At 42.9% G+C, this 27692-nt stretch overlaps 2 protein-coding genes and 1 long non-coding RNA gene across 5 annotated transcripts in view; 1 reads left to right on the top strand and 2 right to left on the bottom strand.

The window, feature by feature from the left end:
* The window catches only part of LOC135314390 (uncharacterized), a 74406-nt gene extending 61169 nt beyond the window's left edge, over positions 1-13237 (bottom strand). The window contains exons 1-2 of the long non-coding RNA XR_010373890.1: positions 11374-13237; positions 1106-10103 (exon numbers count right to left, since the gene is read on the bottom strand). This is a non-coding gene — a long non-coding RNA (uncharacterized LOC135314390). The remainder of the gene's footprint in view (positions 1-1105; positions 10104-11373) is intronic.
* A 3-nt stretch (positions 13238-13240) lies between these two features.
* Positions 13241-19097, top strand: PFN2 (profilin 2). Of its 2 annotated transcripts, none has more exons than XM_064457783.1 (3): positions 13241-13544; positions 15115-15307; positions 17028-17192. In XM_064457783.1, the coding sequence occupies exons 1-3, from the start codon at positions 13413-13415 to the stop codon at positions 17123-17125; spliced, it is 423 nt and encodes a 140-aa protein (XP_064313853.1). In that variant the 5' UTR covers positions 13241-13412; the 3' UTR covers positions 17126-17192. The 2 variants fall into 2 exon arrangements, with proteins under 2 accessions (XP_064313853.1, XP_064313852.1); XM_064457782.1 differs by lacking the exon at positions 17028-17192 and adding an exon at positions 17345-19097 and having other exon boundaries at positions 13274-13544.
* Positions 19098-23643: 4546 nt separating this feature from the next.
* RNF13 (ring finger protein 13) overlaps positions 23644-27692 on the bottom strand; it is a 44480-nt gene continuing 40431 nt past the window's right edge. For both annotated transcript variants that reach the window (XM_064457780.1, XM_064457781.1), the window contains exons 9-10: positions 26879-26959; positions 23644-25107 (exon numbers count right to left, since the gene is read on the bottom strand). In XM_064457780.1, coding sequence (XP_064313850.1) covers positions 24743-25107; positions 26879-26959 — 446 coding nt within the window. In that variant the 3' untranslated portion in view covers positions 23644-24742. The remainder of the gene's footprint in view (positions 25108-26878; positions 26960-27692) is intronic.

The following is a 27692-nucleotide window of genomic DNA, read 5'->3' as shown; positions in this document are numbered from 1 at the left end:
GAAATGAAGATGAACCAAAATGGTTGAACATGTTTCTTTTTTAAATTAGTAACTGGGGGTTTTTTAATGATAGAAATTGAAGTCCTGCTTCACTGGAAGTGCAATGGTAAATGAAGGAATAAAGCTGTAAAGTTTGTATGTGAGATTTCAAAAGCTTTCCTTGAATGTCACAGACTGAGCATCACAGGCATTCCTGAGACAAATAACAATTATTTAAAGAAGCAAACAAAGCTTTCTTTACGTATCAAAAAGAAGGTGAGAAGAGAACACAATGACAATTTCTTGTACGTTCTTTGCAGGTCTTGCCTAACTGCGTGCTGCAAACAATTGCATGCCTTGCTGAGGACTCCCATGAACCCTGCTCATCCTATTCACATACTCCTACGGGTCAGAGCAAAGTCTCTGAAAAAATAGCCCTGGAAGAAGATTGAAATTCAAGGTCAGATTTTGTGCTGAAGGAACAAAAAATATTCACTGCTTTAATGAAAAAATTTGTTTCTAGTATCGTCACTTCAGTTCCCAACTTCTGGGGTTTTTTTTCTATTACTGAGATTAGGTCAGGGTGAAATACAAACATCAAAGCACTGCTGTAATCAAAGAGCAGTTGTTTTGCTTTCATTTCTTGGCCAATTAGCATAGCTTCTCTGGGAGGAAAAAAAACCACCCCATTAATACTCAGAAGCAGCCTCAGCTTTAGGTCATAAGCAGCTTTCTACGGTTTGGGTTGCCACAGTTACTACAGACCTAACCCTGTTGAATCAGGAATCATCTGGAGATCAGGAGTGATACCATCATAAGCAACAGGACACAATGAGATTCAGGGCCTGGGTGGCTAAAGAACATGTCTCTGTTTGCCCTTTCCACTCTTTATTCACAGTGCTGTCCTCCCAAACTGCCAACACAGGGAAGAACTCCATACAACGTTTTCTGAAGCAGTATTCAGAGTGTGCTGTCCTCAAGCATCTGATGCATCCAACCCAAAAAGCATCTACTACAGAAGGTAAATAAAACATTACAAGAATCAGATTTTAATAATAATTAGTAATTATCAGGAAGGCAGGGCTTCCCTCCCAAAGTATGCTAACACATACTGCTCCAGACTCACCTCCATTCAAGGCTGTAGTATTATTTTGGGTTTACATCAACAGAGGTAAGAGCATGTTTGCTGCTTCCTTGCTTGATTTCATTAGCCTGATCCCTGCAAGTAGTAAGGATCATTCTGAGTAGTTAAGTGATTTATTTTCATTTCTCTCTGTGACCAGTTTGAATTTCCAACATTGCACATTCAGTAGTGCAAACTAGTCTTTAAAGGTGAAAAACCCTAAAGAGAACATCATTAATTACACAGGAATATTTCCCCAGCATGCTACAGAAAAAAAGATGGATTTCTTCCCCAATAAACTTTTACATTTCAAATATTCATAACTGTAGATTTAGTCTCTTGCACAAAAGGATACATATGGATAAAGAAGAAATAGTGTAGCCTAATTCTTCCAAGCATGGTGGACCCGTCTGTGTTAAGTCTCAGTTTGACCTACCACTCTCCCTCTCCAGCAACTGCTTGTGCTTGAGCAGGTGCAAGGTAGTAAGAAGGAACAAGGAGGTGATTTTAGCTCTGCTTGTGGCATTGGCATGAACAACACCGGAGTTGTGTCTGCAGTTTTGTACATCCACTTTTAAAGGGGACACTAAAAAAGTCAGCCATGTAAACAAGAGCGTGCTTCTCAAGAATTTCTTAAAGCAAGGGCATAAACCACGCCTTGGGCAGTACTGAAATGTAGACAGCAAAGCAGTGGACAACATACATCTATATAAATATGGTCTTGCTGTCATATTCTGTATAAACTAATCAGTCCTTAGTCACCACACATTCCTTTGTTCTGCATTCCCTGAACCTGCTTAGTTTACTTGCCAAGATGTTATCCAGACTTCAGGGGTTACAGTTATTTATCTGAACATACACATCTAATTTACAATCTAACCCCCACATTTACAAAGGGGAAACTTTTCCAGGTCTTCAGGTCAGAGGAAGCTTTGCGGGTAAATCCTACACCCATCTTTGAAAATGTAGCGTCTGCATCTTCTTTTCCACCTCCAAGAAAACAGGAATAGTTGTCCAGCCACATTAATTGGTATATGGGACAATGAGATAAAGAACATCTAAAAAAAGAAATAAAAGTTCATTTATGCACTGTGCAGATTTTATGACACTTATTTCTGTAGATATGCTTTCTGTATAATGATGGTGGTGCCAAAGGACAGCTTACCAGATACATCCACCCATTTAATGAAACGGTGTCTGTGTACACACCAGCAGAGGAACTGCCAAATGTAACAGAATGCTCCAGCACGCTTTGACCCTCAGTACTTTTACAAGCTACTTTTGTAAAATGAAAGTGTAAAGAAATAATCACATTTAACCTTTTAATGCCCTGTATCAGTGATGCCACCAGGAATTATAACCTCTCATTGCTCTCCAGATGCATTTGAAGAATTGGGTACCAGTGTATTCATTCCTATTACTTACTTCTGTCTTCAACAGGTAGCAAACTACTTCCCTTGAAACCAGACTACCGAAATTTTACAGTCTGAATGCAACTGGTGACAACAAATTCTTAAAAGATTCTTAAGAACCAAACTTCCATTGATTCATATGGAAATTATGACTTTGAATACACTTAACCTGGTCACAAGTAGCAATTAAAATTTTGCCAGGTCAACTATGAAACTCTTCTAAAATTACTTTCTCCAACAGACCCTTTTTCTGAAAGCTGCTTGTGCCGCTTCCCTACTCCGTACAGCCAATACTATAAGCAGATTGCCATATGCAAACCCTGTCGTCTACAACACTGCATGTACTATTCCAGATACAATATGGTTCCTTAACAGTTTTGTAGTATAGTAGAAATCTTCCAGAAATATGAGCTTTTGCTCATATTGGCAATACAGCATTCATGCAAACTGTTCTACAGAGGTTTTTCATTCTGTGGTATGTGCAGTCCCTTAGTCAGGCTGATAAAACATGAAAGACACTGAAGGATTAGACCTTGAGAAGACGATGGGAGTGAGATGAAATGTGCAATCATCTTTTTTTATCACCTCCAGTGCTCTGAGAACAGCATGCCTTGTGATTTTTTTTCCCAAGTATGCATCTCCTGGTTTACTACATTAAACCATTTAATAAAACAGCAGAGGGGCTGTGAATAGGAACTAATTACGTATTTGCTACTTCAGTGTCTAACAATGGTTTTGACCAAATCAGTCTCTTGCTAATAAGAACACAGGCACCCAAGAACAAAATTAAACCTACTTCCAGTTATTTCTGTGGAAGGCAGAGCTAGTCTTAAATTTCTGATATGTGCCGTGCAGCCCGTGAGACACGGTGCTTGCTAAATGAAAAGTCTTAAACACTACAGTTTCAAAGCTGGTTTTTATTTGTTTCTATTTGTTCAGTATTTTCAAGGGTAGCACATGGAGGAAAAATGAAGTGACTGATACAGGTGATTCTGAACTGTTGCCTTTGGTAGCATGAAGTAAAAATGCAAATGCATTACTGAATGAGCAGAGCAAACAGAAGGCTTGGTCACCTCCACCCCATCCTGAAATATACACAGAACTTTGTTCAGAAAATGGCATCACCTCTATTCAGCACAGCCCAGGTATTAGCTTTAATATGCAGCACATTTTCAGCATATCTGACAGCAACTTCTCCCATGAGCCTGAACGTACATTAAGGGGTGCTACTAAGAGTGATTATAAAGCACCTACTAGATCGAGGAGATTCTACTGCAATATTTTAATTTTCATTTAAATTAAATTTAAATTATAATTTACAACACTCAGCTAACAAAAGGGAAAAAGGGAACTGTAAATGTAGCAGCAGGCACACATATCTTCATCTATTCTTCCCTATTTTTTTAATTTGTGGTTAAACTTAATAGACTTCTAAGTGCAAGTAGATTAAAGCTCCATCTAGTGCCAGGGTCTTGGAAGTTACTTAAAGATTTGCAGTCCAAAAATAGCAAACATCCTCACAAAACTATTGAGAAGCAGCAAGCCTAGCATCCCAATGCTGTCACACACAGACATCGAGAAGCCTGTTGGCATTACTCTTACAGTGTACAAAGGCTTGATTGTAAAGCTGCTGTATCTTGTACCCAACAGAGAACACGGCACTACCTGGATAGGGATAAAGTGCTTGAAATACACACCTGCAACAGCGAGAGGAGTGCCAGCCTGTGGAGCTACGCATATACCCAGCACTCCTCTCCTCGACAGTGCTCTGTGATCAGATCACACCACAATGTTTTGCACTACTCTTCCTTTTTGGATCCAGGGAGCCGGGCGCAGGCGGGGAGGGACGGAAGGCGGCACACTCCTCCCAAAAGCCAGCTGCCGGGAGCTAGAGCACTCTCAAGAGAAGTGGAAAATTTGTGACTTCTCAGGAAAAGAAAGGATTTGAATCCTGGGCTTCCCATTTCTTGCTAAGTGCTCTCAAAGGGTTGCATGGAAAGGGCAATGGCACCCGGACTCCCCCCAGAACGAGACGCCCCTTCATTTTACAGGGGGACCCTGGCACTGGTGCTTGCAAGTCACTCCCAAAGAGCAGCCTCCAGGTCACTCTCCAAGAAATGAAGCTGGAGGAGAGCTGCCTCCACTGTCAGTGCTGCTGGGCAGGTATCCTGCACCTCTACCTGTCAGAGCCTCAGTGCCTGCCCCACAGCAGCTGCCTGCAGCTCTCACACCAGGCTCTGTGCCCGCACGGGGTCTGGTCACCTAAACATTAGCCAGAAACAAAGCCGGTTTCAGGATGACTTCAGAACTGAAACTTTGGATTTAAGCACTTGAATTCCATTTTTTTGGATCTGTGCCCCAGCTACATTCTCTTTTCTTTCAGCAGAAAATACTTTACGACACCAGCTGCCATCCCTGAAGCAATGTGTAAATAAGATTCCTGGTTTAATTCTGGAAAGGAACTTACTGTAGCGGTATTTAATAGTAGTTGCACTGTGGCAAAAAAAGGTATTCCTGATTAATACTGAAAATACCTGAAGAGCGGATAAAGTTTAACCATATTTTATTTGTATTTGGAAAGCTACCTGGGACATTTATTTATTTATTTTCACACCCTTCAGAAAAAACTCCCTTACAACTACCTGGAAATCAATCAATCAGTATTTTTTCCACATACTTCAGAAGATGTTTGTACACACCAGGCTGCGACTCTGAAAGAAGGACAGATCACAGGGAAGGGCCATCAGGGAGGGGAAGTGGATGAGGAAGGAAAGAGAAGGGAACTGCAGTAGAGGGGGCAGATCAGCTCAACTGATCTTTGCTAAAGTCAAAGTACTATTTTGCATGCTGTAAGGTGATCGTGGTTGTACTATGGCTATGAACTTAACTCCTTTTGTGGTATTTCTTTTCCTGTTGCAGCATATAGCTTCTAAAATAGCACAGATAGAAGCAAAAATATTCAGTTATTTAAAATAAAAACAATCCTTTTCTTATAAAGTTGGGGTTTTCTTTTTGCTTAGTCTTTACCAATCATTTGACAGGGATGATTATCCTCTCACACTACTGATTAACCAAAGCTACCACCAAAGCCAGTGCAGTTACAATGCCTTAAGTGTGGAGTGAAGCGCAATCTTATTTTTCACCACAAACTACTCTTAAAGGAAAATAGTCATTGGAACTACAGAAAAATATGTAAACAAGAAGGAGAAACAGCTGCATCCAAGAGAACGGAGTTATAAACGAGTGAAGCGGAAAAGTGTATAATCCGGCGTTGAGGAGAAGTGCCATTTCCTCTGCTGCAGCCAGTACTTGGCTGATGACCACCCCCAGCTCCATGCCAACAGTAGGTTTTGAGAAACAAGTATACCTTTGCCTAAATGCTGCCTACAAGCTGTTCTATTTCAGTACAAAAGTTCAATTTCCTTCCAATAAAAGAGCACATATTCCAATTCACTCCACAAACCCGTATCTAAAAACAGGTTATTGATGGTTTTGAAAGGCTGATGCCCTTACTGTTTAACACACGGTTTGACCACCCGCCAGCAGTTTACCATGATCTTCTCCACAGACATCTACTAATGGTAACACAAGAAAATGGGTGTCTATGAAAATGAAAACAAACACACAAAAAAGTCTAGTGGGTGGTGATGTTCCCTTGCTCTGTTTTTCTGCATTTTTTTCTTTTTGCAATGGCAACTGCTAGAACTGCACCTGTTTCTAGCTCTGTAACCAAAACCACACTGTTTGTCACAACTGCCTTACGCACGCTCTTCTAACCTAATCATGAGGACAAGGTTTGTATAGCAAAGGACACTTACTCTGATTGTTCAGCCAAAGCGCTAACATGTTAGACTTTTTTTTTTTTTTAATGCACTGAAGTAATGTATTTTCATTTAAGAAAAATGGTCCTCATTCTGCACTTTACATTTGAGTTTCAAAGAAAACTGAAATAGGAGGAATCCTTTCACTCTCCTAGATAAAAATAATACACCCAAGTTACAAATCTTCAAGTCACTTTGCCAATTTGGCCTTTATCTTCATCCAGAATACAGACAAGCTCTATTAGATGAATTTTACCAATGAAAGTCTTCACATAACTTAAGCATCCACTGGGAATATATATTGTTAGAAACACATATGGCCAAAAAGCAGGCGTGAGCAATTGTGGACGCTCGAAGGGTGACCTGATGATGTGGTACAAGCTGCATTGCTGGATAAGGATGCCAAGAATACAGGCAGGTGAGCATGGAGGGTCACACAGCAGATGACTGGATTCTTCTTCCCCATAGTAACACCACCACAAGTCCACTCCCAATTGCTGTAAAGACTGATAATATAAACCCAGCACCTGCTTCAAAACAGCATATAATCTGAGATTCAGACGCTTGCCTCCATCAGCACCTACTATGTAGATGACATTAAACCAGTGATGCTGGGGGGCACAATCCATCGACAGGATCAGTATACAATCAAAACCATGACCTCCTGAAGCCATCTACCAGCTCTCCACGGATGCCAGCTCACTGCAATGCTAAAGGAGACCTGCCTCAGCTCCACAGTCCTCTGCAAAGTTTCTTCCCCATAATGTTCTCAGCATGTTTACTTTTCATAATTAATAGTTTGGTCAATATAGGGTATTATTCGATTCCTTCAGTGAGGTATTTAAAAAGAAGAGAAAATGTTCTAAATGAAACCACACCATTTTTAGGCTGTTTTCCGCTTTGCTCAGTTCTGCTTTTCCCTGTTCCTCCAATTTTTAGTTTCTTAATGATTCCTTTAATCCATACCACAGTGGCTGCTCTACAGTTCAGCAGTATCACACTTTCAGACTGGGTACACCTTTTCTAAGCACGTAATTCATGCCTTTTAAAACTTTTCTGTGATCTTCTTTTGTGATTATGTAGACAAATTTGAGCAGAATAATTTTCATATACTTTGTTTCTCAAAAATATTATATTTATTTGTCTAGATGTAATTGAAAGAAGAGCACTACACCTATGGCAGAAATAATTCTCTGGATGTTGAAACTAAGTAGTACTTCAACTATACAAACTTCACACAAAAATATTCTAAATATTAAATATACATATACTGGCTCTTGGTGAGCTTACAGCATGCAGGTTGACTGTTATTCATAGCTAGAATAGAGTAGTTTGTGGCTAGAGAGAAATTTGGTACTAAATTAAAAAAATAATTGCAAAGAAAAGAAAAACATTTAGCCATTTCTGCTTCATTCAAAAAATAACATATATTTGTAATTTTACAAAGCATTAGGGTTGGAACTGTATCATTTATCTGGGAAAATATGGATTTTTATATTTCAGAATTGTTATTAAATGCTTTTGCAGACAGTTAATGTTTTGGGTAGAAATTATATATGGCAGATAAATTTGTGTATCTGTGATCCAAAAATCCTTTGGACTTTTAACGAATAACAAACATAAACCATAAAATTATTTGTGATCAGGGGATGAAATATCATCCAGACAGACACACAGATACTGTCAATGAAAGAAAGCTTAATGAAGGAAATCATGTACCAAACAAAACTTCAGAGTTCCCTGGCTAAACCATGTGTTCGTTTGAATAAGCGGCATAAAGTGGTGCAAAAACAATCACCTAAAGAAACTGTGAGCTAGAAGAACATGAAGGCCTGTCAGTTCAGTAACCAGAGCATGACCGTACATAGGCGGCCAAAAACTGGACAGCGGCTATGACACATCTGTGGGCTGCCAGGAAGATGCTGCTGACCTTGTGGTCACATTCAGCAGGAGAGTTCTGGTGTTACTGCAGTGCACCCACAACGTGATAGGACGTTAGAAAAAGTTTGGGTTTTTTCCCTTAATGTATGCTAGCACAGTGCAAAAATGCTATTAAAAAGGTGAAATTATATACCAGTTAACTTTGACAGAAAAAAAACCCAATCCAATAACCCAGATGAAGCCCGGGAACAGTTAAATGTTGTTCTTTTTCGTCTAACACCATTTCTCAGTGCAGTCAGTGAAGACCACACAGAGATCAGAGGTATAGACTTCATGTAGTAAAAAGACTCTTAGCTACTCTTGTTTAACCACACTGCACAAATATCCATACAACAATGACTGTGTTGAGAGCCCATGCTTGCTCTGCTCCATTTTCCACCTTTCTGCTTTCTCTCCCTCTAACTTTGTGCTTCTCCAACTCCTTTACCAGATTTCTCAGTCTTAGCTTTCGCTGTTCAGATTAACTTTTATACGACCTTTCACCCACTGAAAGAATCAGTTAACAAAGGCATGTAACGAGCCACCACTGAGCTTGGACAAAATAAAAAATAAAAGCTTGGATTGAAGATGCTACCACATTCCCTCCACTGTGTCAGGCTATCTACAAACTCACTGAATTTCCCAGTACATACCCTTGTTTCATAATTGAAAAGTTAACAGAGGGCTACCTATGTGGGTTCTGTTTGCTTTATTTAAAGCAAACCAAAATACTGCAAGATCTAAATACACAGAGGAACCTGACTGATAAACCTGAATACACAGAAAGCTGGGTCGCATCAGACTAGTTCTGCACAGCTTACTCATATGAACCATTATGAACCAGAGACTACCTGTCCAAGTAAGAATTTACAAATAATATACTTTAATTTCTAGGATTAAGGTTTATTTTTTGTTGGCCACCAGTAAGATCAAGAATTTACCTTAAAAATCCAAAAACTGAGCAAGGTCCTATGACTATGGTTAAATAAAGGATAAGGAAGGGAAATTCTTCTTAACTGCTTACCTAATTAATCCTTAGAAAGACAAAAGTTTTGCTGAGCTATCTATACTGGTAAAACCTTCTCTATCAGGATGAAACTCTCATCCACACGTGGAGTTAAACCTCTTTTCCAAATGATGAAAGATACAACAGAAAATCATCTTTTTTCCAGAACTTTCTGGATGGTTTCTAGTGCTGTTGTACAGGGCTCTTTGTACCAGAACCATAGCTATGCTAGTGCTGGGCATGAACTTTTTCAACTTTTTGTAGCTATGCAATAAAACTTTGTACTGTGGTCTTACTCTAAGGATTGTTGCATTTTGTATCACCATATTTTTAAAGCTAGCTTCAAGTTTTCAGCTCATTAATATGTCATTTTTACAATTCACTCCTAGTTAACACTCACTGCAGCCTTTGGTGGCTTCCCTGTTTTTAAGCCAAGTCCCTTAAGTGGCTGTGGAAGGACCCTGCAAAGCCCGTTTTCCAGTCATCACCACGAGGTTACGAGACAGACTGCTCCTTGCTTCTTGGCTTTTAATCAGCAGAAGTGAATCTGCTAACGCCTAACACTTCTAAATCAGTTTTACCCTCTGCTCTTCCGAAAGCACTTGTGGTAAAGAGAAAGACTGCCACAGGAAATCCAATATGGTCTGGAGAGGAAGTCACCAGAGCAGCACCGCAAAATGACGTGAGCAGTGGTAACGCTGGTGACAAATGATGCATCGAGTCAGCTTTGGCTCTGTAAAGTTTAATTTTAACAAAGAAGTCAAGCTGCATTCTGTTGATGGTCACCTGCCCTTCCTGTCTACTCATAAATGCTGGTTAACGTTATCTCCAAAGGGTCCAATCTGGTGAAAAACAGGAAGAACCAGGGACATGATAAGAAATCTTACCTTCGGCTGCCCAACCACTCTGAGCACAGCAGCAGCTCTGGTAGTTACAAAGCCTGACAAAAAACTGCAGTTATTTTACTAACAAAATATATGACCTCCTTCAAGGTTTTGGCCAATTTCAACTTTTACATTACTAATACAAAAGCAACAAAGTTTCTCACAAAGCTATAAATAGTACACTCTGGCTAAGCACAGTCGGTACTTTAAAATTCTTTCAAATTATTATTTTTCTTAGATGTGATCCAACATAAATTTTAGACAAACTTCTGAACCAAAGCAAAAAGACTAATAATTGTTACAAGCTGCAGAAAAAAAAAACCCAAACTGTGGCTGCAGTGTGCAAATATCTTACAGAAAGAAGAATTACTGGGCAGAATGTAGAAAGAGAGTAAAATACAAGAAATCACGGTTTAGCGACTATTTATCGTACACGTACAGCTTAAGTTCAGACAGCACCATTTCGTACATCAGTCCAGGTACTGACATTAGAATGCCTCACTACATCTATCAATTCTAACAACAATATTTTGTTTATATATAAATCCTTCATTTAACAAATGTCTCAGATTCCAATTAAGACTCGTAACAAAAAATTAAACTGCAACTCCTCTCTTACCATTTTTAACATAGAGAGCAACCTCATTTTCTTAAATCAGACAGTCTCAAAGGCACTGTTGCAGTAGTGTCTATACAAATAGCATTATAGTGATTGTACAACATAGAACATGACCAAATGAGGCACCTAATCATGAAAATAGAATTAAAGGATTATGATTTTTAGAAAAAGCACTGGTGACTGCTGACTCTGCAAACTACACAAGCTATCTGGTAGTTTCACAACGTTAAATAACAGTAACCCAATTTAGGCTTCACTTCCCAAATATATTACTAGAGTTACTTCACAAATAACATGACTAAAAGCTGAGCTACCAAGCAGGTGTCAAATCCTCTACTCTTGTCCATCTATTTACGTTCAGGAGATCCCAGACTTCTGTGCAGTTATTTCCAATTTAAATCATTAAAAGCAGGCAACTGTATTCCCTGTATCGCTAACACAATCTGCTCATCAAAATAGCACTCACGCTACTGATCACCTGGTTTATGCAGCTATTAAAAAAGGTGATATTCCCCACACAGCAGTGGTAATATTACCAGACACACTCTGCATTCTTTAACACCCAGGTGAAACGTTTGGTTCATCAAAGAGGCGAAGCACTGAACCCACCACACATTCAACTGGCAAGGCTCTGGAATCCTGGGGACTGCTACGTCATGCCTCGCACACCTCTTCGGCGGCTGCTAAAGTAGCCTCGGCCCAGCTCTTAGCTAGCAGCGACCGCTGGGTCTCTGCCTCCCATGAAACAGGGCTGGACATCAGGTTGTGAGGGCTCGGAAATGCATGCTTGGTTCTCGGGTGGAAGGGATGGACAAATGCATGGAAGGGTGCATGCAAGAAGATGAGATACCTCCAGGCAAGAGGGGGAAAGGCACTGTGAAAATAAAATAGAGAACATACTTATGGAATTAAGCTAAAATATGCAAATAAGATCTTTTGTAAGTACATAGTAATCTAAGCAATCTCAATTAGTATCTAAACAACAGTCAATCCCATGAGAGCTGAACTAGATCTTAAAAGGACTAAGAACACCCTGAAGTATGCTGTAGGGATATTCATTAAAAATACCTGGTGAATATTCTTCCTGGGGGACATAACCTCAGGAAAAGGCAAATTCAGTTATTGTACAGTATACCTTGGCATATTCAGGTATAAGACCTAACTTCTTGAATTAAAGTTTCAAAGTTAATTACATGGACAGCCACTTCGCACCCCACCTGTCTCCACTCCCCAGAGAATCACAACAGACATCAAGTAAGGCAAAACCACCCTGCTCAGATGGAAGGCGACCATCCCACTCCCCAAATTTCAAGATTGAGCCACTGCACTAAAACATGGCAACACGTGTGTAACTTGTAGTAGGACTGTCTTCCAAGCAGTGATCCTGCCCAGGGCCAAATATCGATGCAGCAAAATACCGGTTTCAGACCCAAACCTCTTATAAAGGAACATGGAAACTAAATTATTTCAACAGAAACTTGGCGGAACCTGGAAGAATAAAACCTGAAATCACCACTTACAAAACCATTAAGAAATAAAACATAACAATGCTAGCGCATATGATCAGGAGCCCACCAGCTCAATATAAGACCAGCGATTTGGCACAGAAATCATCTTACTACATTGACGGGACATTGGTTCAGTTCACGGAGGCAAGCAGGGCAGCAGAGTACGGCCAACTACCTGCAGTGTCGCCAACAGCACCTTCCTGAAGGATACTTGCAGCTGCTGAGTTACACAGAAGACAAGAAATGCATAGAAATAAAACACAAATCAACCAGCTGAGCTTACGCTACCTCCCAAGAGACAGACTTGGGGGAGCGGAACCTGGACAGAGACTCAGCCGCATGCTGGACCAGTGGAGCAGGCCCCTCAGGGGTGTTTTTCAGGAGAAGGCTCTGCTCCAGCAAACTAAAGCTATGAATCTGCTTGATGAATCTTGCAAGATAGCAGAGAGAGAACAGCGCAGTTTCTTGGATGTAAGAGCCGGGTCCGAGTTTCCCCACCCTGAGGAGCGGTGGGAGACGGCGGCAGGGCGCGCAGCCGGTACTCACCCTCACCGCCGCCCCGGCCGCTCTCGGTGCTGCGGGCAGAGGCACCGGGCGGGGCGGCGGGCCGGGGTGGGGGGCTGAGGGCGGCCGGCCGTGCCGCAGCGGGGGCGCACGAACCGCCCAGCTCCGCCGCGCCCCTTCCCCCGGCGGATCCGAGCCGGCTCGCTCTCCCCTCCCGCCGGCCACGCAGCAGACCCCGGGCCCACCGTACGCCCCTGCCCGCCTGCCGCGGGCCGGTCGGGACCGGCACCCCGCCGCCTCGCCTCGCCGCCCGCACCGCGCTCCTCCGCCCGGCGAAACCCTCCGTTCCCACCCCCTCGGCCGCGCCGCGCCGCGCCGGGCGGCGCGGGGGGCGGTGCCGGGCCGCGCCCCTCCTCCCCTCCGCCCCTCGGCGCCGGCAGCGCGGAGGGCTGGGCTGGGCTGGGCCGCGCCGCTCGCTGCAGCGCTCGGCTCCGCTCCGCCGTCGAGGAGGGAGAGGCGAGAGAGAGAGAGAGAGAGAGAGAGAGAGACGGGACCGCCTCGTCCAGCCCCGCCGCCCGCCGCCCGGCCCGCGCCTCGCCGCCCGCCCCGCTCGCCCCCACCGCCGCCCGCGCGAAGATGGCCGGCTGGCAGAGCTACGTGGACAACCTGATGTGCGATGGCTGCTGCCAGGAGGCCGCCATTGTGGGCTACTGCGACGCCAAGTACGTCTGGGCAGCTACGGCCGGCGGCATCTTCCAGAGCATCACGGTGAGGGCGGCGGCGGCGGCGGGGGGGGGGTGGAAGTGGGGAAGGGCGAGCCCGCCTGCGGCGCCGGTTCGGCCCCGCGGGAGCGCGGCGCGGCCGTTATTGGCCGGGCGAGGCGGCGGCGCCCTGGGGATGGGGGCACCTTGCGTGGTGGCGGGAGAAGGGGGCGGCAGGCCTGTCGGCGGGGGAGCGAGCCCGCCCCGCCGAGGGGGCCAGGCCGGCCGCGCTGCCTTATTGTCTGCGGCTGCCGGCGGCGCCGCTGCGGGAGCGGGGGCCCTTCCCGGCAGCGGGGGCGGGGGCCGCGGTTGCGGCCCGATGCGGCGGGGCCCGCCCGTGGGGCCCCCGGTGCCGTCGCGCGGGGGCCGCGGGAGGCGGCGGGAGAGGCCGCGCGGGGCGTGCGCGGCGGGGCTTGCGTAGGGCCGCCCGCGCCCGGGCCCGGCGCTGCGGCGAGGCTTACGTGCGCGGCGTAGGAGGCGTTCGTGAATGCCCACCTCGCCGCTGGCTCCATGTTTTTCACCGCCAAGATGGCGCACTGCCATTGATTCCTCCCTCCCTTCCCCTCCCCCGCCCCTGCCCGTCTTTCGCCCCCGTCGCCGCCCCGATCCCGCCGGCCCCGATCCCGCCACTCGCCCGGCGCTGCGGGACTCGCGCCGCCCTTACATAAGGGCCGTGCGGGGCGGCCTGCCCCGGCCGACCCTCCGGCCAGCGCCGCGCCGCGCCCCACCCCGGGCGCGGCCCCGGTCCCGGTGCTGGGGCAGAGCGGGGCCGGGCAGGGCCCGCGGAGGGGTGGGCGGGCGGGCCTGCGGCCGTGCAGGGCCAGGCCGGGCCATGACTGGGGCGGGCGGGCCCGCCGTGACGCTGCACTTTGAGGCCGCCGCGTCGCGGCCGGGCCCGCCGCCGCCCCCGCCCCCCGCCCGACCCCCGCGCTCCCCGCCCGGGCCCTTGTGCTCCCCCTCAGGCGGGGATGGATGGCGGCGCGGCCCGCCCGCCGCCACAGAACTAGGCCCGCCGCCACTGCGGTGCGGTGCGGCGGAGGGGCGCGCTGCTGCTGCTGCAGAGGGTGGCTTGGCCACCGCCTGCCGGGAGGTGCCCCCAGCCCTGCGGGGCCCGCCGCCGCAGCTGCTCTGCGAGGGCCGAGGCAGTGCCCCCTCGGTACAGGCAGATGCAGCCGGGTGGCATCTGAGCTGATCTTTAGGGGACAGGTGCTGGCAGGGTTTTCGGTTCTGCAAAGTTAGCGCCTAAGCTGGCGTGTTCAGTCACCCAGACGCATATATCCCGTGTGTAACTGGCCTCAGTCGAGCAGAACCTCCTTTAATGAGAACTTGGATCCGAGGGGTACTGCGGACTTGGGCTGTTAAGTATTCCCAGGCAGCAGTTCCACTGCTTACAGCGGCCATAAACCAGTGCAATCTAAACTGTGACTAACAAAGCCCTGTGTATTCTGGAGCACTTCCTGGTGGGAGCAAGGTGAAATTTACTGTCTCATCCTCTCAGCACAAGACAGGACGCTTTCTAAGTGGAAATTAAACAATAAAATACTGCCGTGCTAACTCTGGACTTTTTTCTTTGACAGCCAGTAGAAATAGATATGATTGTAGGAAAAGACCGAGAGGGTTTCTTCACCAATGGTCTGACCCTTGGTGCAAAGAAGTGCTCTGTGATCAGAGATAGCCTGTATGTTGATGGTGACTGCACAATGGACATCAGGACAAAGAGTCAAGGTGGTGAGCCAACATACAATGTTGCTGTAGGCAGAGCTGGCCGAGGTAAGCATGATTTTCTTTGCTTTCAGATCACTGAATTAAGAGTGTGACCCTAAGCATAGACTCCAGCTATTAAGAAAACCAAACTCCTGTATTTAATAGGTAATTTCAGGAAGTGATGCAAGGGGGGTGGATGGCAGTGGTCTGGCTGACAGACTAGATTTCTGCCTGGGAATCAACACTTGTCCCTGTTCCCACCTGTGTTCGCAGCTGGGTGCTAGGCTGTGAAATGGTTAAACAGATCCCAATCTCTGACAAGCAGGAAAGAGCAGGCTCTAGCTTGAAGTAAGCTTGCCAAGTATACGATAACTTGGTATCTAAAGCGTATGGTAGGGCTCTGTTAATGACTGGTAGCAAAACTAGCTTTTTTGTTGGAAACTTCTCAAAAAAGTTTATTCTGCAAAGATGTGAATTCTTTGTACGAGCTACTCCTGCTTGCCTTTTAACAAGTTTTACACTAACACTTCTTGCATTTCTTATTGAGCTCTCTGAAGTCTGTCTTCAGGCAAAAAAGCCCATCCAATTTGGTATCACTGAGAAACTTGCTTTATGTTAGTACGCCTACTTTGGTGCTCCTCGTTTAACTTCTAGTAAAACATATTACAGGGAAGGCACTAGGTTTGGATGTAGAAATGTGCCTCAAAATACTGTACACCTTGTGTTCAGAATACCTGGCCTAGCATTTTTTGGCTGGCTGTAGAACCAATGGGTGACCAATGGCTTTTTGCTTGTAAGTATAAAACCAAAACTAGAGCAAAATTTGTCTATAGGCTAAAGCCAGCTGGCAGTGATACAGGCAGGATGTTTGCAGCACTGAAGTGAAACAAACGGAGTTCTGACTCTGATGCAAATTGTGAAACGCCAAGGAGGCCCATCTGTCTTAAGCTTTTTGTGAGCAAATTGCTATGTAGATGTACAATCACCTGTAGGTAGGCTGACTGCAGTATTTCCAATTACAGTATTCCTGGCTTGGGAAACAATTACTGTGCTTGTGGAAGCAGGCACTTATTGTGTCTTTGTACCTGCGGGTGACATCTGCTGGCAACACGCAAGTGGTGTTTACTGGTTGAGGAGCCTTAGGATGTTCTTGTTCCCAAGACAGTTGGGACACTTCACCAAAATTGTGGGATTAGAGAGAGGGTCAGCATTAAAATCTTCCCTGCGTTATGTCTTCTGCAAAAATCGTGTTTTATAGTGGTATTGTTGCATGGAAAGTCTTAGCCCGAGTCTGACCCCATGGGTTTTTTTTGGTAGTATCAAGGCAGTTGCTCTGGTTCCAAACACCAGTAGTGACCACTACTCATAAGAATGTAAGAATACTCCCTCTTCTGCTCTTCAGAGTCACAGTTTTTCTACCTAGACTACTTTTGTCCCTGACAATGCTTCTTTTTCCCTGTTTTTTTTAAGACGCAGCCAGGGTTTCTTTGCTGGGTGATGATGGATGGTGCTGATGGTGGAGAGGCACCATGATGCTTTTTTGAGATGGTGGCATTTTTTTTAGCAGTGAACTCTTATGAGTTACATGGTTATGTAAAATCCCTGAGGATAACTCATGCCTTCTCCCAGCCTTGTCTACATCTGTATTTTTACAAAACTCCTGTTAAACTAGCTTAATACCCAGATACTAAATCTTATATTTGAGTGTTTATTGCACTGCCTAAAACTTGCATTATTTTCTTGTCTAACACACTCTTTTTAAAACTTTTTTTCTTTTCTCTTTCAGTCTTGGTCTTTGTAATGGGCAAAGAAGGGGTCCATGGAGGCGGATTGAATAAGAAGGCATACTCAATGGCAAAATACTTGAGAGACTCTGGGTTCTAGTTGCTAGGCAGACTGTTAAGTATTAGGGGAAGATTGCTATTAAACTTTCCTGGCGGTGAGCTTTAAACCTTACATTCTGGAAACTTTATTAGCAATGCAGGGTGATGGGGTATGAACCTGTGTCTCCTTTGTATCCCTTTGTTGGTGGGGAAAGGTGTTTTGGTTTTTTTTTTTTCTTTAATTCTGTTAATTTCTGTTTTGTTTCCTTGTGTACTCCAGCATTGGTTATAGTCATGGGAAAGGAAGGTGTCCATGGAGGGACACTCAACAAGAAAGCATATGAACTGGCTTTATACCTGAGGAGGTCTGACGTCTAAGCAGCCTCTCCCCATCCACCTAGCAACTGTCTTCACCACCACCCAGTTGTGTTCAGTGCTACCAGACTGTAGATGGTAGTTTGTGTTTTTTATTTACCCATTTCCTAATGTCATAATTCCAGTTACCCTTTGTTCATTTATATGTTAACCACTGTATGTAACCAAGTCCCATATCTGGCACCATTATTGCACCACAAAGATGATATGCATGATACCTTGAAAAACTTGGGAGGGGAATACACCAAGTGTAGGCTTTGCTTTGTCTTAGCAATTAGTGTGATACTGACAACTAAAACCAACTTAAATACTAAACAAGGTGCCGATTGTACAATCTAATTTGATCAATGCCTCTTCAGCACTTTGAGCAATTACACAGCTCACTAGTCTTCCTTTCATAGAGCACGGTTGGGAGGAAAAAAGTGCATGCATATCTTTACTTCTGTCCCTCTTTTTTTTTCTTTTTTGTAAATCCACATTTGTTTGCTTACACCCATTTTTATAGTGCCTGGTTTGTTTAACCAATTTGCCACTCAAAAGCTATTAACGTTAATGTTAGTTTTGTTGTTGCACTTCTCTGTAGGCTTAAGTCTCTTATTTTTTCTTCACGATGTCTGAAGCTTGTACTGCTTAACAAGTGCAATCACAAAACTATGAAAGGGTACAGATGCACTTCCTCCCATGACCTTAAAACCACCATCCCGAACGAATCCCCAGAGACATTCCATCATTGCAATAGCTCAGGCACTTTTTTTTTTTTTTTTTTGCCAGCTCCTGTTCTGTAGTTGAATTGTAAAAGGATGCCATTATGGACATTAGATATCCCAACTTAACCATCTGGAGTGTGTCTGGTTTCAGTTTTTCATAGGACCAATTTTAATTTGCAGCTTGGGGTTGTGGGTTGGTTTTTTTGTTGTTGTTTTTTAATATGAAACTGCAGTGTCATTGTGCAAAACTGCCACCTTCAGCTATACTGGGAGCTCTGACTGACTCCAGTCTTTCTGCCAGATCACTTACTGGTAAAAGAGTTTTGCTGCTCTGAAGCCACTGTTTGGATGAAGGTCGGTAGTTTGAAAGCTAAACTGTCAAAACAATGCCATTTCGAATTCAAAATCTTCATTTGGCCTGTCACACCCTTGCTGCAGAAATTATGGAGTGAACTGCCTTGTGCACTAGTCATCTGAAATGTCTGTAACCAAACTCTCAGTTCAGGCACGGTACTAACTTGTATGTCCATTTAAAGAGAACTGCAGAACTCTGTATACAAAAGAATAAATGGGAGATGGTATTGGTTGGAATAACTGACTTGGCTGTCTTGTGATGAATTTTTTAATATGTATTCTGTGCCATACTATTGTTTAAAAAAAAAATGAACTGTTGCTATTGTGAGATGGATTTTAACTGACTACGAGGGTTTCTTTCGAATGGCACTACTTTAGGGACATTCTAGTATTTGCTTCTATTGTTGGGCCTTGTGGATAATGTACAGATTTAAACAAATTCTTGTTGCTGATTTGTCCATTTCTTTCCCTGCACTTTGTTACATCTGGGATACAGTCTAACTCATCTGATTTAATATGCATTTCAAAAAATGCCATAACTATTAAAAACACCTTGTTTACAGACAGATGAAATAAATTTATTCCAACCAAACAAAATCAGACTGTTTGTAATTTTTTCCCTACCCACAGGAGTTGTCTGAGGCCCTTCTTCATTGCATGGCCGACTACACTAATCCTAGATATGAACTAGATGTAAGTGCAGTTTCTAAGACAGCAATAGTATAATATAACTTTAGTCAAAGGCCAGGCAGTCTTTGGGGTTGATCTTCTTAAATTAGGAGGTGATTTCTCATCCCTTAACTCCACATTGATCTGGCTCTGTGGCAAGGGGTTTCGCTCTGCCATGTGAATACCCTGAAACAGAAGCTGCAGGAGATCTTAGCTGCGTGATCTGTTCACTAGGGTAAAAACATGCTGTCCTCCAGTAGGGAAAGGAGATTTAAGGTCTCTGTTACCCCAAAAGAATTCTACCTGGCTTTTGGTACCTCTGCTTCCCAAGTACTCTGAAAACAGGCCCTGTTAACAGGTGCTTTTTGAACAGCACTGGATAGCAAACAATGGGGGCTTGGGGGTGGGCAGGGAAAAAAAAAGCCCAAATGATGGGAGGTTAACCTTGAGCTAAGGCTATGCTTTTCTCTGCCCTGACAATGCCAAGTTACCCAGTTCCATGCTGCTTGGGCATTACCACTGAAATGCCTTTGTTCTCCCTTATTGTCCCCTATGTCTTGGTCTTCATCTTCAGGGGAAGTGTTGCACCCACTCCTTTGCTTGGCACTAGAACCTTTGTATATGAAGTGTTTCTCTCCTCCAACTACTTGAAATGCTCAGCGGCTGAACTGTATCTTCCTGCTTAGTGCTAAAGTTAGAACAGACTGGAATGAGCCCTTATCCCTAAGCAAGTTTACATGCAGTAGTAACTAGTACAGAGAGTGCAAACCTCTCATTTCTCCTTTTGGTTATGTTTTGCTCTATATCTAAACTTTGTCTGGACCCAATTTAAAATTGCACTGGCATTCTGACTGGGAGGATTTCTGCCCCGCCCCCCCCCCCCCCCCCAGTTGGAGGGTTGTGTGTCCATCCCCAAAGCTCCTCTGTAATAAGGCCATAGCTGAAATTCACTGTAATGGTGTCTCAGAACCAGGAATAGCTATTAGCAGTGCACACCAAGTAGTTTTCATCCCATTCCTTATTTAACATTGTGCCTTCCTGATCAATTCCCCTCTCCCGAGCAGGTGTCTGCAGGGGCTGTCTGTATGGCACCTGTATACTTTTTTTTAGTAATAATTAGGTGTTGCTCAAATTACTTTTCAAGTTGAATTTCCATAGCAGAATGGTGCTGTGCACCCAGTTTGCTAGGGTCTACCTAAAATACCATTATTTAATAACCTGGACTCACAACAAATTTTACATTTAACTCCCCTTTCCAGATGAAGACAATTTAAATGCAAAGGGTTACTTCCCTGTGCTAAAAGTTTGAACACTCAATAGTGACCTTTTTCCTTACTGAAAGGTATTAGAAGAGATACAGTGAAACACCTTATCTCAGCCATTACAAAGTTCCATGTGAGTAACTGTTTTTATCACTGACCCTCTTGTGCCGGGCAGGGTTGTGCTGCTTAGGCTTCCGCCTGCAGCCTATGTTGCATCACTCGGTACTGTTCCAACCACTCCAGCGGTCACAGAGCTTATCAGGCTGTACCCCTCTCACAACTTTACCACTTGATTTAGTAAAACGATTCATACGCCGTGGCAGTGAAGATGCCTGACCGGTATAGTTCTGGGTTTTGTGCTCATGGTTGGTTCCTTTTTTACCCTCTTGCTAGTCCATGAAAAACACAGGCTTTTAGAAATCTCACTTGCACACAGCTGCCTGCAATAGCTGCCGGCTCTTCAACTTCCAGTAGAACTCTCAAACTCCCAAACTCATTCAACGTGGTTTACAATGCCTGCCATTTTATAAAAAAAGCTCTCGGATTGCTCATATGCTTTAGAAGTATTGCATCTTTCCTTACGTCAGCAGTTCCCAACCCTAAGGAAGCTAAGCACCTGTCCTGCCCTGCCCTTCCCCACCCGCCCTTTTTCTTTTGTAGCATATGAACAGAACTTAGATGAGTGTTTGAAAAAAAACATTTTTAAAATAGAAGGGAAAGGAGTAGGAAAGATCCATAAACTAAGAGCAATATAGAGAAGACACAGAATTGCTTCAAAAGGTGTTTTTAAGGTTAGTTCTCAAGTTGCTCAGCCTCTCTTCAAACCGAGGAATGTAATTCCCTACTGACTGAATTGCTTCACTTCCTGAAGGCTTACTTCTATCCCCAATTACTTATGCCTCTCAGATGGCACGGCACACACTGCAAGATGGTGAACTTGTAAAGCACATAAGCGCAGCACTCAATGCTGACTTCCAGGCCATCCTCATCAGTCCCTCGCTTTCTCTGAAATACATTTATGCAGTTAATTGTCAGTGAGCTTTTTCTCTGCACCATAATTCACAGACAGATTTTAATTATACCAGTCCTTATTAGTTAGCCTTTCAGAGGGTCTTACTTTTATAATGAACATGTTTAGAATTCTGTTAGAATTCAGTAGAAGCATCTCACTATTCTGAACTGCTATCAGCACTGCCATTTTTAGACATTATTCCATTTTTAATATTAATGGTATTATTTTGCATATAGCTACCTATTATTACTGTTTCTTCAAACACCGGCCCTGGAACTCTCCCAACATTGTGCACTGTCGAGGGTGTGTGTGAGGAGAGTTGTTTTGCTATTTAAATCTCCATTCCTTGATTGCTGACCTGTCAAGAAAAACACTTGTCAGACCCACCACTTTCTTCCAGTCACTTTTTACTGGATTCTTCCCATCCCACACCCAACAAATTAAAGCTTACCTCCCCCTTCAAGGGCAAGTTTTAATTCCTATCCTCTTTTGGCTCCTCTTCCAAGTAGTTTGTTCTCATTATGCAACGCCAGGTTTAGTGCGAGCTTGTGTTGTGAGGAGCTAGTTACACTGGTCATACAAATACTATTTTGTGGTAACTGCCAAGGATACCTCTGCTGGTTTTTGCAGAGGTGATATGCTTCAGAGGTCCTGTGAAATACTTCCACCTTCAGACAGTAGTTACAGCTACTTATTAGAAGATATTTTTTTCAACTAGGCAATCAAATGTGAACCTCTTGAAAGCACCAACATCCTATTCTCAAAGATAGCTCAACACTGAAGTTAGATTGATGGGCTTCATGTAAGTTAAAAAACTTGGGAGCCAGCTATTCGTGGCGTATGGTGAGGAAACGGTGCTGCTTCACATGGATAACGTAGTCAGTCATAGCCTAAAGCAAAATCCCTATTTATCTTTTCCTGTGGGCCACACCTTTTTGAGACAGAAGATTTATCTAGCAGGTTTTACTGAAATATACAATTCCTACATAGAAATGCTAAGACATACCTAACATTCTGAAGTATTTCTAATAATAAAGTGGTATTTCTTCTTTAATTTTAATTTTTGTTCTCACCAACACAGGCAACTGACAAGTAAACTCTATCTGTGGCACAAGGGAGGTATGGCAGGGGAAGTATCACTACAATATTTACTACCAAGGCCTGCTGAAATAAAATTTACATTAATACCATTAGGAAATTCAGAAAATGGAACAGTTTTTTAAAAACCATACAGTATACTTGGGATGGAAACAGTATATCCTTTGCTGCATGCATTTTCTCTGTATAGCATGGAGAATAGCAGGTGAGAAACTGATAGAGTGTGTAGTTTCAGTTTTTGTCATTGCAGCAAGTACTCTAACCAGAGTTACATACAGCACGTTATAAAGTTTACTTCAGTTCATGGTTCTGGATCTCTTCAGGTTTTGGGGTGCCTGAAATCCAATTATGAGTAAACACAGGCACTCATAACATATGAACAGCAGGAACCTATCTGAAGAAACATCTTTCAGCTTAGTAAGTTTTCAGAAATCAGTTTTCACATTTGGACTAGGCATATGCAAGCTGAAGTGGAATTTTACATGGTGAAAATCTAGTAATACATTGTTTGTCATTAACCCCATGGATTGCTGGTGGCAGTGGTTTGAAGATGAATCATTCTTTCATTATTATCCTTTTACTATGCCTCATTCTGCAAAATAAACTTTCTCTCTCTTAGCCAGTCCCAGAGAATTGATTTCCAGTGCCAGGCTGAAGCACGGAGGGCGTAGCTGCACTGTGTATTAGGTCAGAAATAACAAATGGAAGCATCTCACCTATTATTGCCTCAGTCCAGGGATTGGTGTTTTCTGACTTCCAGAACTTGGGCTCACAGACTGCAGCTCTAAAGGTGTTGGCAGGTGGGCAGGAAATACCAGGAGCGCTCTGGTGTTCCTTCCCTCTCCCCCATACAAGTTACATGTGCAGACCCAGACTGATTCAAGCTTCTCCTCAAACTAAAAGTGAAGAAAAATGAAGGTTTTCTACGTAACTCAGTCCTCCTGCATATGGTGCTGGTCAGTACAGCACTTTGCACTGTGATATGCAGCACAGTAGGTTAATGTTTACAAAGGGATCTTTAAAAATACTTCAACCTCAGTAACGTAGAAGAGGACACAATGAATGCAAGTAATGCAAGAGCTCAATAAATTCCTCTTGATACTTAAAGTGGAAAACATGTTTATTAACATTCTTTCAAGCTTTCCTTATTCAAGGCCGTATAAAAAAAATCTCTGCGTTTTGATTATATGTATGTTTTTACTTTCTACATAGTTACAGAGGTATTATATAGCATTTACTTTTTTCATGATACACTGGTAAGTACTGAGTTCTGTTAAACAGTTAAGCACTTGTTTTCAAATCAGGTATTTGAAAAGAACAAATTTCTATATACATAGTTTAGCAGACTAATGCAGCATAAAATGCTCTTTAGTAAGAGGTATATGAGTTGAGGATCAATAGAATACTTACCTACAATTATTTTTCTAGGCGGAATAAATTCTGTTTTGGTCACCTCCCCTCCTCCCCCCGAACTCTCACATAAGCACTGGAAACCAGACTACATCATAGTAGCAAGTAGGGACAACGGTGTTTATGGTGGATCTTACCTTGTGAATTGCTCAAAACTAAACATATATTCTAAGTTTCCTTATCTAGGAATTGCTCGATGGAACTGCCTAAACTCAGCTACCGTGGCAAACTCCAAAGGATTATGTGTAATCACTGCTTTGAGATAGAAGTGGAATTTCTTCTGCTTTGTTTTGATAAACCAGCATATAGAATATTGATCTGTTTACATTTTTCTTTCAGTAGTGGTGACAGTTTTTAGGAAAACTCTACACAAACATGCAAATAGTTTTTGTTGGGCTTAAGGAGTAACACATACATGTAATAAATATTGCTATCAGTATGACCCAGGTGTAGCTACAAAATGGAAAAAAAATTACTTCCAGATAAATCCCATTTCAACAAGATACATTTAGAGTTTGTGTGATATTTGTATGGATATAAACTATTAACATTATTCATTAGCATCGTGAAGTCCAGTTAAACTGTTCATTTTGAGAAGACAGAACATGTGACTGAATACCTGAATCAAAAATAAATCTATCTGTAATGATTTAACCATAGTACTACTACATGAACTGCTGCTCCTACTGAAGAAACCAAAGAGATTACAGATTAAAATATATTCCCTAAGTAAAGGTTTGTAAAGGATAGCCTTAAGAACTCTTTTGTTCATACACTATTCATTAGTGGTCTCAAACAGTATTTGACACTCTGTACTCCCTTTCATCATTGGGCTGTAGTTGAACCACTACGCTTTCTTCATTCATTCCATTTTCTGCATCACTGCTATCAATATTGTCATTGTCATCTTCCTCATACTCTGAGGACTCGGTCATGTTCTGATGGGAATGAGATTCCGACAGAGCCCCAAATGACTGAGTACTAACTGACGCTAATGGTCTAAGCAAAGGAGTATTTTCAGACACTTCGTTCTCTTCTTGGCTACTGTCTGTTTCAGAGTCAGAGTCCCCCTGAGAAGGGACCACTTTCTGCTTACATACAGGACATGTTTTTTTTGTTTTTGTCAGCCACGGGTCCACACACTTGCAGTGATATGCTGTTAGAAAACAAAATACAAGTACATCATTATTTAAGTGAAAAGGATGAGGAAACCTGCTAAATTGTATTTAAGTTTAGTAACACAGGAGTATTTTAGAATTTAACTCATACAGAGAACTTTAGTCACAAGTTTGTTGGCATGTAGACTGTCTAACCTCACGTACAAAACACCTAATAGATTAGGATCTCAGCCATATGGATATATGCAATGAATACCCATTTCCTCTACTGAATGAATCTGAGAGCAGTCCTGCAATGGGCCACGTTTGATAAAATCAACTTTAAAAGCTTCTTGAGGAATTATACCCACCTTGCCGCAGGCATGCCCATCGTCATTATCATTATAATGCCTCTAACCTCCACCAAGATGTATCAAAGCACCTTGTTAATAAATGAAATTACCACCTGATTTTGCAGATTTTGAATTAGGTCTACAGTTGGCACTGCAACTATACTGGCCTTGTTTAAAAAGTGTGTTTGAAAGTGTCTTATGATACTAAAAACTTAGCTCTGCTTATTAACAGAATTCTATCTGGCAAAGAGTAAGATTTACAAGGGCAGGCATGTTGTGTTTAGTACCTGTTCAAGCTCGTTCATAGCATGTTCTCCATGAGAACTGACAGTGGTGGGTTTGGGTTTTTGGTTTTGTTGGGGTTTTTTTGTTGTTGTTTGTTTATAAATTTGTCAACAATCTTTGATATTGGTGATCAGGTTCAGTTAACTTTGCAGTCCCTAGCTGGGACAGATGCTATGGATCTGTTTTTTCTCCTCTGAGAACTGCATTTGTCAGCCTGTTTTGAAATTGTTTTTTATAGCTGAGGATCTACAAAGCTCACACTGTCATCTCCTGTGTTCACAATGGATGTAAAGCTTTAACATCAGCTGCCTCTTTTTTAAAATCTCTCAGTGAGGTGGTATTTGCTGTTGCAGTGCCTGGTCAGAGCAGGAATTTAATGAAAAGCTGGGTAGAACAGCACCCAGTCAAAATGGCTGTAACATAGTTAATGGACTTAGAGGTGGAGACAGGGTCTCAAGCTAGGAAGGATGAATGAATATCTTTCTTGATAGGTTTTACACAGCTTTTTTTGATAAAAGTGTTTTAAAATTTAGACACTTTTGGGCCCAGGCCTCTTCCAGATTTCCAGATATAAGCTCTTAAAATGTTTCTCGTACTTGCATGCAGTTAAGAACCGTCTTGTCTTGTGGATAGATACATATGTGGCTACTAGATACATCATTTGCTGTATCTGAGAAAGACTGTTCAGACAGTGCACAACTTGTCACAGGAAAAATCTCCACTAGTTTTTGCACTGACAACATTGACTTCAAGTGCAGTCAAGGCAGTGGTCTATATGGCTTCGAGCTACAGGACAGACTACATCCCTTCACCTGCATCTCTGTCACTAAAACCTGAACTACCTTTTATGGTTTAATTGTCTTGGAGGAAGTGAAAGCCTGGTTTTTTTAATATAAAAACTAACTCTGGAATGTGTTTCTATATTAAAGATGGACATTTATGGGACAGTGTCAAGCCCAGATCTTCTTTCATGTGTGTATCCAAAGAAAAACACAAAGTGGGAATGCTAGCCTTTTTACTTTTAAGAAGTGAAAAAACAGTTTGCTCTTTTCCCAATTTGTATATTTAGTCCTGCATATTATCAAGAATAGATTTTATAGATCAAGCAATAAACATACTCACTGTGGGTTTTAAACATGGTTTTAGAGAGCTGTTTTAATATAAACACCAAACCTAAAATACAGCTGCTTACCATGAGAACATGGAAGGATTCTGAGCTTGTCTCCATCCTCATATTCATCCAGACAAATGGCACATACATCATATTCATCTCCTACAGCACATAATTGAGAATCAGATTAACTTGAAAAGATTTGCAACAGACCTTTTCAAACACATACATACAGGTTCTCTTGGTTAGTTTCGCAGGCTGAAGAAACTCTTCCCTGTCCATACAAGGGGCAGGTTCTTTGAAGCTACATAGTTGACTGCTGTATTTCTCTGCGTATTAGGAGTATAGCTCATTGACTTCCCCTTTGGGTTAATAAAAACGTTAAGCTGTGTGAAGTGCTGTGTCTACAATATTCTATGAGTCTTACTAAAAGAAAGATAAAAGGATTTACTTTACTATAGAGGCATTAATAAGTTATTGAGAAAACTTAAGCAGAAAAATAGCAACAAAGACAACTGGGTAAAAAAACTCAGAATAATCATCAAGAATGATAGTCTAGTCACAGGAGAAAGTTTACATTACTTTGTAATTCAAACCTCACAAATAAGATATACATTACTGACAGTATTGACATTATGTACACTGTTGTGATGCATTAGATGACCAAAATATAAACAACTTTAGAAGTCAATTCACTCCCGTTTTGTTTTATCAAGGGCTTTACAACATGGTCCTTTCATCAATCCCAATGCTTCTTTCCAATTTCCTGGAAGATGCTGGCCCTCTTAAGTTTGCAGTTACACCAGCAGCTTATGTCCTTGTTGTGGTTTAACCCCAGTGGGCAGCTCAGCCTCACCCAGCCACTCACTCGCTCTGCCCCAGCAGGATGGGGAAG

The sequence above is a fragment of the Phalacrocorax carbo genome, chromosome 7 (assembly GCF_963921805.1).
Source record: "Phalacrocorax carbo chromosome 7, bPhaCar2.1, whole genome shotgun sequence".
In the NCBI taxonomy this organism is placed as follows: Eukaryota; Metazoa; Chordata; class Aves; order Suliformes; family Phalacrocoracidae; genus Phalacrocorax; species Phalacrocorax carbo.
The sequence above is the reverse complement of the archived record's forward strand: the minus strand, read 5'-3'. Positions and strand labels throughout refer to the sequence as shown.

What these genes read in the sequence shown, in the direction of transcription:
- PFN2 (XM_064457782.1), top strand. Translation starts at nt 13,413, where the DNA reads ATGGCCGGCTGGCAGAGCTACGTGGACAACCTGATGTGCGATGGCTGC. An exon ending in GCATCTTCCAGAGCATCACG is followed by an intron (nt 13,545 to 15,114) that starts GTGAGGGCGGCG and finishes TTTCTTTGACAG; the next exon opens with CCAGTAGAAATAGATATGAT. An exon ending in TGTAGGCAGAGCTGGCCGAG is followed by an intron (nt 15,308 to 17,344) that starts GTAAGCATGATT and finishes TGTGTACTCCAG; the next exon opens with CATTGGTTATAGTCATGGGA.